The sequence below is a fragment of the Ranitomeya variabilis genome, chromosome 7 (genome assembly GCF_051348905.1).
Source record: "Ranitomeya variabilis isolate aRanVar5 chromosome 7, aRanVar5.hap1, whole genome shotgun sequence".
Taxonomy (NCBI): Eukaryota; Metazoa; Chordata; class Amphibia; order Anura; family Dendrobatidae; genus Ranitomeya; species Ranitomeya variabilis.
The window spans coordinates 26414459-26429196 of NC_135238.1; the positions used below are offsets into that span (position 1 = coordinate 26414459).

General features: G+C 43.9%; 1 protein-coding gene across 6 annotated transcripts in view; it reads left to right on the forward strand.

The window, feature by feature from the left end:
- LOC143785632 (ankyrin repeat and fibronectin type-III domain-containing protein 1-like) overlaps positions 1-14738 on the forward strand; it is a 269138-nt gene that overhangs the window by 241056 nt on the left and 13344 nt on the right. For all 6 annotated transcript variants that reach the window (XM_077274664.1, XM_077274662.1, XM_077274660.1 and 3 more), the window contains 3 exons: positions 9387-9537; positions 9722-9890; positions 10812-10978. In XM_077274664.1, coding sequence (XP_077130779.1) covers positions 9387-9537; positions 9722-9890; positions 10812-10978 — 487 coding nt within the window. The remainder of the gene's footprint in view (positions 1-9386; positions 9538-9721; positions 9891-10811; positions 10979-14738) is intronic.

Here is a 14738-nt window from a genome sequence, read left to right on the forward strand (position 1 = left end):
GAAAAGTACATAAGCGTTTCAACTAATGTAAAAAAAAACCTTTACAACTATATTGATGTGTAAAATAGAGAAGTCTCTAACATGGAGCACAAGGAAACACCATTGGTATCAGAAAACATCTACGTGTTTAAATCACAGGTACTAAATCAATGTGTAGGTATAGAAGGACGCTCGCAGGAAGAAGCTAAACGTCGCAAAACGCGCGTCGGGGTAGCGGGACTTTCGCATGTCGGTGGTCTGTGAACGCCATTTTATCCAAAGTCACCTTACCACGATAAATACCGTTTTGATAGCAGTATGTCCCTCTCTACAGGGTGGCACAGCAGTTGTTAACATGCAGTCCTAATGAACAGGATGTACTAATCATGTAGTAATATATAGGTGTTAGTATATGCACTGATATTGTACTATAACTATTCCTTCTACACCTACACATTGATTTAGTACCTGTGATTAAATCAAGTATGTGTTTTCCGATACCAGTGGTGTTTCCTTGAGCTCCAATTGTCAGTCTAATAGTAAGGAAATGTTATATGTCGGCACATGCTGTGTGTGAGTAGCATACCTTGAAGTCACCACGGTAGGATAGTCATGGCTCTTCATATGTCCCTTCCTCTTTGATTGACACCCCTGAGTTTACAGCACGTGCTCAGTTCTGTTTCCCCATTACTAGGGGTATTTAGGGATGTCTATGGTAAGTAACACATTATTGCTTATATTGTCAATACTCAGATTTCTAGATGGCGACGACCCAATGGCTAATTCTTATTATGACGTCCCTATTCTTCTCATTACCTGATGGCGGCATTGTTGTCCGGGAAGTTCTCTGTGCATGGGGTGATGTGTAAAGATCGCAGGAACATGGTTTTAAATAGGAGCGTGGAAGTACAGGAAATGGTGTGAGTGTAAAAGGATCATTTGCTGGCTGAACAAACAGGCTCTAGTTAGGGCTTAGCACGGATGAGTACAAGAACCTTTCTGCAAACATCTGCTATTACATAAATTGTAACAGCACTAGGGCAGAAGTCAATCCGGACAGACTTTTTCTTTATTAAATATATTATAATACAGTTATATGAAAAAGTTCGGGCACCCCTATTAATTAAGCTTAATGTTTTATAAAAAAAAATTTTTTTGCAACAGCTATTTCAGTTTCATATATCTAATAACTGTTGGACACAGTAATGTTTCTGCCTTGAAATGAGGTTTATTGCACTAACAGAAAATGTGCAATCTGCATTCAAACTAAATTTGACAGGTGCATAAGTATGGGCACCCTTATCATTGTCTTGTTTTAAATACTCCTACCTACTTTTTACTGACTTACTAAAGCACTTTTTTTGGTTTTGTAACCTCATTGAGCTTTGAACTTCATAGCCAGGTGTATGCAATCATGAGAAAAGCTACTTAAAGTGGCCACTTGGAAGTTGTTCTCCTGTTTGAATCTCCTCTGAATAGTGGCATCATGGGCTCCTCAAAACAACTGTCAAATGATCTGCAAACAAAGATTATTCAACATAGTTGTTCAGGGGAAGGATACAAAAAGCTGTCTCAGAGATTTAACCTGTCAATTTCCACTGTGAGGAACATAGTAAGGAAATGGAAGAACACAGGTACAGTTCTGGTTAAGGCCAGAAGTGGCAGGCCAAGAAAAACATCAGAAAGGCAGAGAAGAAGAATGGTGAGATCAGTCAAGGACAATCCTCAGACCACCTCCAGAGAGCTGCAGCATCAACTTGGTGCAGATGGTGTCACTGTGCATCGGTCAACTATACAACGCACTTTGCACAAGGAGAAGCTGTATGGGAGAGTGATGCGAAAGAAGCCGTTTCTGCAAGCACGCCACAAACAGAGTCGGCTGAGGTATGCAAAAGCACATATGGAGAAGCCAATTTCTTTTTGGAAGAAGGTCCTGTGGACTGATGAAACCAAGATTGAGTTGTTTGGTAATATAAAAAGGCGTTATGCATGGCGGCAAAAAAACACAGCATTCCAAGAAAAACACTTGCTACCCACAGTAAAATTTGGTGGAGGTTCCATCATGCTTTGGGGCTGTGTGGCCAATGCCGGCACCGGGAATCTTGTTAAAGTTGAGGGACGCATGGATTCCTCTCAGTATCAGCAGATTCTTGACAATAATGTTCATGAATCAGTGACAAAGTTGAAGTTACGCAGGGGATAGATCTTTCAGCAAGACAATCATCCAAAACACCGCTCCAAATCTACTCAGGCATTCATGCAGAGGAACAATTACACTGTTCTGGAATGGCCATCCCAGTCCCCAGACCTGAATATCATTGAACATCTGTGGGATCATTTGAAGAGGACTGTCCATGCTCGGCGACCATCAAACTTAACTGAACTGGAATTGTTTTGTAAAGAGGAATAGTCAAAAATAACTTCATCCAGGATCCAGGAACTCATTAAAAGCTACAGGAAGCGACTAGAGGCTGTTATTTTTGCAAAAGGAGGATCTACTAAATATTAATGTCACTTTTCTGGTGAGGTGCCCATACTTATGCACCTGTCAAATTTTGTTTGAATGCAGATTGCACATTTTCTGTTAGTACAATAAACCTCATTTCAAGGCAGAAACATTACTGTGTCCAACAGTTATTAGATATATGAAACTGAAATGGCTGTTGCAAAAAAAAACAATTTTTATAAAACATTAAGCTTAAGATTAATAGGGGTTCCCAAACTTTTTCATATAACTGTATATGCCAAATGACAAGAAATTTAATATTGTAGCACTATACAGGCACTGTTCACACTTCTGTTAAGAATTCTCCATTAAAAAAAAGTCTTTATGAATATATTGTTAAATACCTGTGTCTGGGAGAGTTTGCGCCCCATCATATTATGTGGGGGAGCTTTCATACTGATATTAGTAGATCAGATGACAGGGTGGGCAGCTGTGTGAGCAGCGTCTTCTTACCTCAGCACCCTGGTATCTCCAGTGCTAGGTCAGGTAGACACTGTGGATAGCAGTGTGAGCAGCATCTTCTTACCTCAGCATCCTGATATCTCTAACATTAGGTCAGGTAGACAGGGTGGACAGCAGTGTGAGCGGCGTCTTCTTACATCAGCACCCCTAGTATTTCCAGTACTAGATCAGGTAGACAGGGTGGACAGCAGTGTGAGCAGCGTCTTCTTACCTCAGCACCCCTAGTATCTCCAGTATTAGATCAGGAAGACAGGGTGGACAGCAGTGTGAGCAGCGTCTTCTTACCTCAGCACCCCTAGTATCTCCAGTATTAGATCAGGAAGACAGGGTGGACAGCAGTGTGAGCAGCGTCTTCTTACCTCAGCACCCCTAGTATTTCCAGTACTAGATCAGGTAGACAGGATGGACAGCAGTGTGAGCAGCGTCTTCTTACCTCAGCACCCCTAGTATCTCCAGTATTAGATCAGGAAGACAGGGTGGACAGCAGTGTGAGCAGTGTCTTCTTACCTCAGCATCCTGATATCTCTAACATTAGGTCAGGTAGACAGGGTGGACAGCAGTGTGAGCGGCGTCTTCTTACATCAGCACCCCTAGTATTTCCAGTACTAGATCAGGTAGACAGGGTGGACAGCAGTGTGAGCAGCGTCTTCTTACCTCAGCACCCCTAGTATCTCCAGTATTAGATCAGGAAGACAGGGTGGACAGCAGTGTGAGCAGCGTCTTCTTACCTCAGCACCCCTAGTATCTCCAGTATTAGATCAGGAAGACAGGGTGGACAGCAGTGTGAGCAGCGTCTTCTTACCTCAGCACCCCTAGTATTTCCAGTACTAGATCAGGTAGACAGGATGGACAGCAGTGTGAGCAGCGTCTTCTTACCTCAGCACCCCTAGTATCTCCAGTATTAGATCAGGAAGACAGGGTGGACAGCAGTGTGAGCAGTGTCTTCTTACCTCAGCATCCTGATATCTCTAACATTAGGTCAGGTAGACAGGGTGAACAGCAGTGTGAGCAGCGTCTTCTTACCTCAGCATCCTGGTATTTCCAATATTAGGTCAGGTGGACAGCAGTGTGAGCAGCGTCTTCTTACCTCAGCATCCTGGTATCTACAATATTAGGTCAGGTAGACAGGGTGGACAGCAGTGTGAGCAGCATCTTCTTACCTCAGCATCCTGGTATCTCCAGTGTTGGATCAGATACACAGGATGGACAGCAGAGCAAAGGGTTAATAGGGAGGCAATAGATTTATTGCTAGGGTTTCTCAGCAGCATGTGTATTATACAAGTATAACTTTACAGCACGCACATTATGTATACGCTGCATTGTGCACATATACACAACACTGCTGCATGTAAAGTGCAAGTACAACCAGCTCTGTTGTATATACAGTGGCATGTAAAAGTTTGGGCACCCCTGTTCAAAGTTACTGCTGTTGTGAACAGTTAAGCAAGTAGAAGATGAAATTATCTCTAAAAGGCTTACATTTAAAGGCTATATCCAAGACTTTATAAAAAAACAAAAAATGTACCTAAGCACTAACAGGCGGTTGATTGCAACTTACCTGCCTGATGTGCACTCCTGCTGGGGATTCAAAAGCCTCTTACCTGCCTGTTAGTGATTAGGCAAATTTTAAGTTTTTCCATAAGGTTCCAGATATACAATACAAGGATGACACCTTTACATTGTATTTTTGGCAAATAAAAAATATTTTAATCTTTTACATTTTAAAAAATTACAAAAAAGGAAAATGGGCCAATGCAAAAGTTGGTTAGTACCTAGTAGCACCCACTTTTGCAAGTATAACAGGTTTTTAACGTTTTTTGTATCCAGCCAAGAGTCAATCAATTCTTGTTTGATGGATTTTCATCCATTCTTTCTTGGACAATTCCTCCACTTCTGTGAGATTCCTGGGTCATCTTGCATGCTCTGTGATTTTGGTGTCTAGCCACAGATTTTCAATGATGTTCAAATCAGGGGCCTGTGAGGGCCATTGTAAAACCTTCAGCTTGTGCCTTTTGAGGTCATCTATTGTGGATTTTGCCGTGTTTAGGATCATTATCCATTCGTAGAAGCCATCCTCTCTTCAACTTCAGCTTTTTTACAGCTAGGGTTGTTCTTTTCCTGAAATTCTGTGCTCTTTTTTTCTCCACACATACCTTTGATCATTGTGGCCAAATAGTCATATTTTAAACTCATCAGTTCACAGGACTTGTTTCCAAAATGCATCAGACTTGCTTACATTTTCTTTTGCAGACTTCTGTCGCTGTATTATATGGTGAGGACGCAGGAGAGGTTTCTTCTGATGACTCTCCCATGAAGGCCATATTTGTGTCTCTGAACAGTAGAACAATGTACCAAAACTCCAGTGTCTGCTCAATCTTTCTGAAGGTCTTTTACAGTCAAGAAGGGGTTCTAATTTTCCTCTCTAGCAAACCTATGAGCAGCTCTCACTGAAATTTTGCTTGGTCTTAGGGTACTGTCACACTCTGCAACTTTCCAACGATCACGACCAGCGATACGACCTGGCCGTGATCGTTGGAAAGTCGTTGTGTGGTCGCTGGGGAGCTGTCACACAGACCGCTCTCCAGCGACCAACGATGCCGAGGTCCCGGGTAACCAGGGTAAACATCGGGTTACTAAGCGCAGGGCCGCGCTTAGTAACCCAATGTTTACCCTGGTTACCAGCATAAAAGTAAAAAAAAACAAACCGTACATACTCACATTCCGGTGTCCGCCAGGTCCCTCGCAGTCTGCTTCCCGCTCTGACTGAGTGCCGCCGTAAAGTGAAAGCAGAGCACAGCGGTGACGTCACCGCTGTGCTCTGCTCTCACTTTCTGGCCGGCAGTCAGTCAGAGCGGGAAGCAGACGGCAAGGGACCTGAAGGACACCAGAATGTGAGTATGTACGGTTTGGTTTTGTTTACTTTTACGCTGGTAACCACGGTAAACATCGGGTTACTAAGCACAGCCCTGCGCTTAGTAACCCGATGTTTACCCTGGTTACAAGCGAACGCATCGCTGGATCGCTGTCACACACAACGATCCAGCGATGACAGCGGGAGATCCAGCGACGAAATAAAGTTCCAAACGATCTGCTACGACGTACGATTCTCAGCAGGGTCCCTGATCGCTGCTGCGTGTCAGACACTGCGATATCGTATGGATATCGCTGGAACGTCACGGATCGTACCGTCGTAGCGACCAAAGTGCCACTGTGTGACAGTACCCTTACAGACCTTATCTTGACCTCAACTGTTCCTGTTAATTGCCATTTCTTAATTACATTTCAAACTGAGGAAAGGGAAATGTGAAAATGCTTGCTACCCTTCTTACAGCCTTTTCCTGCTTTGTGGGCCTCAACCATTTTGATTTTCAGAGTGCTAGGGATCTGCTTAGAGGAACCCATGGCTGATGTTTTTTGGCACAAGGTCAGATGAGGTTAGGAGTTTATAAAGCTGGAAAATTTGCACCACTTAGCCTTTCCTAATGATGATAGTGAACAAGCCATGTCACTGTATATACACACAAAGTTCTCCAACACACACACACCACATCTCTCCTACATACACACATCATTATTCTCCTACATACAAACTCCACAGCTCTCCTACATACACACCAGTTATCTACATGAACTCCCACATACACACCCCACAGCTTTCCTACATACCCACACCGCAGCTTTCCAACATATAAAAAACACGGTTCTCCTACTTACAGCTCTACTACATACACAACCCACAGTTCTCCCACATACAGCTCTACTACATACACACCCTACAGTTCTCCCAAATACACACCACAGCTCTGCTACATAAGCACACCACAGCTCTACTATATAGGCACACCACAGCTCTGCTACATAGGCACACCACAGCTCTACTACATAGGCACACCACAGCTCTGCTACATAAGCACACCACAGCTCTACTATATAGGCACACCACAGCTCTGCTACAGACAGACCACAGCTCTGCTACATACACACACCACAGTTCTCCTACATACAGCTCTACTACTTACACAGCCCACAGTTCTCCCACATAGACACACCACAGCTCTGCTACATACAAATCTGTACACACACACATGCTTATTATATGTAACAACTATTAGTAGACTGTCATTTTTATCGGCAGCACACATCCTGTTTCTTGGCGAGAGCGATTATTTTTAAGCAAGCTTGAAAATAATTTAATTCAACGAATCACCGTTTCGCTCGTTTATCGTGAAAAGGGCAGTCTGTTTTACACTGCCCAATTATTGGAAAATTACACACATTTGACAGGTCTTTTGAATCCTATTGTTGTTGCCAAGTCTGGGCCAACCGTGATATCCTCTAGACCTTTCTGTGGACCAGATGGACTCTAATAAGCACAATTTAGTGTGATGGAGGATACTGCAGATTTTGCCGCAGATACATTATATGGAGGTTGTAGGACAAGCAGCACACGCTTTCTTCTAAGGCATTTGTGCCTTCATACACACAGTGCCTACTCCTTGTCCTTTTCCCAGCACCTTATATAAGAGGAGATTATTTTTGCGTACACATTGCTCCCATAGGATGTAGGATATTTTGTTAGCATCGTTTTCCCAGAGTCGTAGTATCGTTTGGCTTAAGAATTTTGCAAGATGTATAGACTGGCATCACCCTAAACGAGGAATGGATGGAGACACCTTACACTAGGCAGCGCAGCATGCTCAGTTTACCTTCGCCATGCCAAAGTCATTCACTGAGGCACGTACCCGGCCACTGTGCTCTATTTAGGTCCTCGGCTAGCTTTCACCTTCCCCCATCCACCAGTGCACAGAGCGCACACACGTTGCACATTTGAAATTAACTCATGTTTCAGGATTTTAATCCCACCATCATCAGTTGCCTGGATGGACAGAATTGAAATATCTGCCTGTAGTATCACCTGTCGCTGCTTTTCCCGATGGTCACTAATCCTTGTGCACAGGGTTAAGCCATGAGAACTGAGGCTGCAAATTTTTTCTGATCTGTCTGTATCTGGGGATTTAACCCAGTCAATCCCCGAAGCCCCTTAACAGCTCCTGAGGCGCCATTCCTTCTGCAGCGTCTGAGCACATATTTCGGCACAGGGTTTTGAACAGCAGGAGAAGCAGACACATTTACTATACGCGGCCTCCATTGGCTGGAGTCTAGTCTGACCCTAACAAGCAACAAACTACCAATTCCTAGTAGCGGCAAAGACAGTCCTATCTCAGGGGAGAAAATCCAGAATGGTTCAGCATAAGGTCAAGCTAGTGAAAGTGTTGATATTGGATAAAGGGTCCATATTGTTTCTGGAACTCTTCCGCATTAGGTTCAATCAGTGTTGGAGCCGTTATCGTCTTCCTATGTATATTTATACTTGTACAGTCTAATGTGGTGAATGAAGAGCTAAATAACCATATATTTCGGCTTTGAGAAGACATACGGGCATATATGCTAATCCTATGTGATCTATAGATGACATAGACTTAGACTAGACAGTCTAAAAGTGAACCACAGTGGTGATAAATTGGGTGCATCTTAAGACACACTCTAGATCAGATTTTTTTCAACAATTTTTTTTCCCAATTTTTGCCACCTCTTAAGCCACCCCAACTAAGACACATCCTTGAGCTCTTCCGTTTTTTTACATCTAAAAGTAGACAATTTGCGTCAAAATTAGCCAATTTCTGCCAGATGGCTTCTGTCAATAAACAAATTGATTAGAATTCTTTATGATCAACTAATCAGTAAGGAAACCCGGAAGCAATTGCTCAGTTTCCCTGCAACGCCTCCACAGGGTAAATGGAGCATTACATGCTTAGTGGAATCAATAGGCTGTAGGGTCCTCCACTGTCAGAGACGTTCTTTGTAGCTTTCCTTTCACCTACATAATGGATATCCTGAACAGGGACATCCCCGCCTACTCATAGGAGCATCTGAAGGAGACCAGACAATCACTGTATAGCTGAGCAATGGCCCACATGTTCCCTAACCATAAATGAGCAACGATGGACTTTGATTGTCCCTTTCACAAGCGCTGCTACAAACTTATGAGGTCAAGAAGATTATTAATAAGTTTTACCCTGTACCCCATACATCATGCATGTTGTCGACAGCACATGCCAAATTTACACATGAGCTGCCAACATCACTTATTTCATGGCACACCTCAACGATCCAAGTAGCCAAAGAACAAGCTTGGTAATCGATGGCCGGGAACGAGCTGATTATTGGCTTTAAGGCTTTGTTCTCACGTGGAAACTAGCCATGATGGCGCCGTCTTAAAATGGGGTCTGTCATACTGTTTATCGTTTTGTTGCTACATTTCGAGGACTCATTTGATTGACTTTATCTATCACTTTGGCCTTTTTTCTGATTTACGTAGTTTTGCATGACTTTGTGTTTTCGGCTGTAAGGTGTAATCTGATTGTTGTATCCTTCCTAGGGAAGAATGGGAATGGCTCCAGACTTTGGCCAACGTGGACGAACCGATGAACAACGAGCAGGACTCAGAAAGCAGCCAAAACCTATTGCTGCAGGAACTTCGGACGGCTGTGAAAGATCTAATGAGTCAAGTCAACATTCCCCTGCAAGAGGTAGCCTTCCTCTGCAAAGCCGATATCTGTGTGATAAAGGAGAGGGCAATGTAACCTCACCCTTCTTAGTGCCACCAATACAACGTGGCACACTAATGTCAGTGAATTTCTTTTGGAGAAGTGTTCTAGTCAGGACACAACTGCGAGGAAAGCCACCTCATTGCTCATCGTACTCTGTTCACAGGCTAAAGATTTCCGGCTATACAGTCAAGAAGTGCTGGAGTTCGGGGGTCAGGTGTCTCTGCTGTTGTTGCTTCCTCCGTCTGATGATGTTTGCACAGCCCCGGGCCAGAACAATCCATATACCCCTTTCTCAGGATTCCTCACACTGCCACTGCAAATATTTGAGCTGGGTAAGAGTCCTAACATCACTGTCCGTCCCACTTATTCCCTGCCTGTCTTAGCCAGTAATACGCTATAGCACCATCACCGAGCCAGTGTTAGTCCAAGATGGCCATCAGTGGTTCAGTCAGTAAATGAAGACGGTGACGGCATCCAAAGTTAAAAAGGTTCCTGTTATTACAGGAATATGACAACATTTCAGCCCCAACAGATGGGTCTTCATCAATCCATAACAGTATCAATGCATAACTCACATATTTAACCTCTGAATCACTAATTTAACCAATTGCCTATAATATAAATATAGACAAATCATATGTGCTCATTGTCCTGATGTGAAGGACGTACGTCAAATAAAGACGCGACCGACTGTGTTTCGGAGCACAATGGTGGTCATCGAGGTCTCCCCGACCACATGCAACATCTACACATCACACAATGAACTAATAACAGATAGCACAGAGGCGGTATTACACATTGACCTTATTATTAACAGTTTTGGATTTAGTTTTTCATTTTCGGTGTGTTTCATTCTAGTAAACGTGACGTGAGCTCTTTGTATCAGGTACTTGTGATCACGCTGGGATAAGAGCTGTAAGGCATTATTAGCTGGGAACGTGCCAGTCCCTGGTGTCTTCCCAGGAAACCAGGGATAGAAACAAAAACATTCATGAAACCCACAATCCCATCAGGGGGCTCCACATCACGTCACACTTAATTAAAAAACAAACAAACACAACTGCCGAATCTGAGTAGTTTTTCTTGCTAAAAGTAAGAAAATAATTTCAAAATTAAAAAAAAAATTGTGGCGGCGATCACAGCGTGTGACAATAACAGACATGTGGAAAACATCCTAGGGCGGCTCTGCTTTTACTCCTCCATTAATTGTATATTGTAATGAACTGGGCACACTTTTCCTTTTATTTTTACAGTTCACTTTTTCACTTATGATCGGGATTTCATCAGTCAGTATTGTCAGTTATCAGCCCTGTTGGAATTGGAGTCTCTCCTGTCACAGCAGAGTCTCCGGGAAGCCTTCTCCGACACGGAGCTTACAACTGCAAAGCAGCGACATCAGCAAGTTCAGGACTTTATCCAGGTAACGAACACCAACCATAAAAAATGGAAAACTCCTTGTCTAGGGCCATATAATTGCAGTGACTCTCCTTGTTCAAGGCCACGGGTCACATACTGTACCAGAAGTATCACTCCTTGTCCATTATCATAGGCCACAGACGTAAATTCACACTGCTTACCAGTGCCATGGAATAGATACTTGCACTGTCCTGTTACATGGTCACATACCTGCAGTACCTCTCACTGTCCTGTTTCATGGTCAGGTCACATACCTGCAGTATCTCTCCCTATCCTGTTCTACGGTCACATACCTGCAGTATCTCTCACTGTCCTGTTCTATGGTCACATACCTGCAGTATCTCTCACTGTCCTGTTCTATGGTCACATACCTGCAGTATCTCTCCCTGTCCTGTTCTACGGTCACATACCTGCAGTATCTCTCACTGTCCTGTTCTATGGTCACATACCTGCAGTATCTCTCCCTATCCTGTTCTACGGTCACATACCTGCAGTATCTTTCACTGTCCTGTTCTACGGTCACATACCTGCAGTATCTTTCACTGTCCTGTTCTATGGTCACATACCTGCAGTATCTCTCCCTATCCTGTTCTACGGTCACATACCTGCAGTATCTTTCACTGTCCTGTTCTATGGTCACATACCTGCAGTATCTCTCCCTATCCTGTTCTACGGTCACATACCTGCAGTATCTCTCACTGTCCTGTTCTATGGTCACATACCTGCAGTATCTCTCACTGTCCTGTTCTATGGTCACATACCTGCAGTATCTCTCCCTATCCTGTTCTACGGTCACATACCTGCAGTATCTCTCACTGTCCTGTTCTATGGTCACATACCTGCAGTATCTCTCCCTATCCTGTTCTACGGTCACATACCTGCAGTATCTTTCACTGTCCTGTTCTATGGTCACATACCTGCAGTATCTCTCACTGTCCTGTTCTATGGTCACATACCTGCAGTATCTCTCCCTGTCCTGTTCTACGGTCACATACCTGCAGTATCTCTCACTGTCCTGTTCTATGGTCACATACCTGCAGTATCTCTCACTGTCCTGTTCTATGGTCACATACCTGCAGTATCTCTCACTGTCCTGTTCTATGGTCACATACCTGCAGTATCTCTCCCTATCCTGTTCTACGGTCACATACCTGCAGTATCTTTCACTGTCCTGTTCTATGGTCACATACCTGCAGTATCTCTCACTGTCCTGTTCTATGGTCACATACCTGCAGTATCTCTCCCTGTCCTGTTCTACGGTCACATACCTGCAGTATCTCTCACTGTCCTGTTCTATGGTCACATACCTGCAGTATCTCTCCCTATCCTGTTCTACGGTCACATACCTGCAGTATCTTTCACTGTCCTGTTCTACGGTCACATACCTGCAGTATCTTTCACTGTCCTGTTCTATGGTCACATACCTGCAGTATCTCTCCCTATCCTGTTCTACGGTCACATACCTGCAGTATCTCTCACTGTCCTGTTCTATGGTCACATACCTGCAGTATCTCTCACTGTCCTGTTCTATGGTCACATACCTGCAGTATCTCTCCCTATCCTGTTCTACGGTCACATACCTGCAGTATCTTTCACTGTCCTGTTCTATGGTCACATACCTGCAGTATCTCTCCCTATCCTGTTCTACGGTCACATACCTGCAGTATCTCTCACTGTCCTGTTCTACGGTCACATACCTGGAGTATCTTTCACTGTCCTGTTCTATGGTCACATACCTGCAGTATCTCTCCCTATCCTGTTCTATGGTCACATACCTGCAGTATCTTTCACTGTCCTGTTCTATGGTCACATACCTGCAGTACCTCTCCCTATCCTGTTCTGTGGTCACATACCTGCAGTACCTCTCCCTATCCTGTTCTACGGTCACATACCTGCAGTATCTTTCACTGTCCTGTTCTATGGTCACATACCTGCAGTACCTCTCCCTATCCTGTTCTACGGTCACATACCTGCAGTATCTCTCCCTGTCCTGTTCTACGGTCACATACCTGCAGTACCTCTCCCTATCCTGTTCTGTGGTCACATACCTGCAGTATCTCTCCCTATCCTGTTCTACGGTCACATACCTGCAGTATCTCTCCCTGTACTGTTCTACGGTCACATACCTGCAGTATCTTTCACTGTCCTGTTCTATGGTCACATACCTGCAGTACCTCTCCCTATCCTGTTCTATGGTCACATACCTGCAGTACCTCTCCCTATCCTGTTCTGTGGTCACATACCTGCAGTATCTCTCACTGTACTGTTTCATGGTCAGGTCACATACCTGCAGTATCTCTCCCTATCCTGTTCTGTGGTCACATACCTGCAGTATCTCTCCCTATCCTGTTCTGTGGTCACATACCTGCAGTATCTCTCCCTATCCTGTTCTGTGGTCACATACCTGCAGTATCTCTCCCTATCCTGTTCTATGGTCACATACCTGCAGTATCTCTCCCTGTCCTGTTCTACGGTCACATACCTGCAGTATCTCTCACTGTCCTGTTTCATGGTCAGGTCACATACCTGCAGTATCTTTCACTGTCCTGTTCTATGGTCACATACCTGCAGTACCTCTCCCTATCCTGTTCTGTGGTCACATACCTGCAGTATCTCTCCCTGTCCTGTTCTATGGTCACATACCTGCAGTATCTCTCCCTGTCCTGTTCTATGGTCACATACCTGCAGTACCTCTCCCTATCCTGTTCTGTGGTCACATACCTGCAGTATCTCTCCCTGTCCTGTTCTATGGTCACATACCTGCAGTATCTCTCCCTATCCTGTTCTATGGTCACATACCTGCAGTATCTCTCCCTATCCTGTTCTATGGTCACATACCTGCAGTATCTCTCCCTATCCTGTTCTATGGTCACATACCTGCAGTATCTCTTACTATACAACCAAATGCAACTAAAAAAGCTAAATAAAATAAAGTTAAGCGGCATCACCTCATGTCATTAGCTGGTGCTTTTATTGATGGAAATCTGGCTGACTCTTGCGATAAAAATGGAAAAACTACCCAGAGCAATATGGCTGTTACAGTTGAACACAAGGGCCTTACAAGAAATGCATTTTCACAGAATTGACGTTTAATTCCACGTAATCAAAAACACAAAGTGGCTGCAGTCAGATTTGCTTGGCTGAAAATGCCATACAAATACCATTGCACATTATGAAGCGCCAGCAAAATCCCACATGTCCTTTCAATCGATCATTCACACAATATTTTCACACAACCATCAGCCAAAAAATAGAAAAAAAATCATTTCAGCTCAGTTCTTTGTAACATATATAAACAGCAGAAGGATGATTCATGGCAGCGTCACTACGGCATTTGGGCACGGTGAGGCGCCATTATTTGGCCATGGTACGGAGGTGTGAATTTGTATGGGATTGTAGTTAGGGCACTGCTGTATCTGAGCTTCGTATGGCATAGTTATTTGTGTGGTAGTAATCAGCCTCTGTATAGCGGTATTAGTCGGGCACTGCATGCAGTTTTTATTTGCATTTTCTATGGTCGTTTTTAGCTGTATAGATTTGCACTTTTAGCTGTAGCCGTTGCTGAAATGTTCTACCTTCCTCTCCTTACAAAAAAAGAATGGGGACACGCTCTACAGATTGCTTCACAGATTCCAAACTAGTCCTGATGTTTCAGAAAAATGCTAAAAGCAGAAGTGGCTGTCCTCTGAGAACTATTCCCCTAAACCCCAATATTCCTACACGCTCCGTTCAGCTGAGTGTATATGTGTTCTCAATAGGGATTG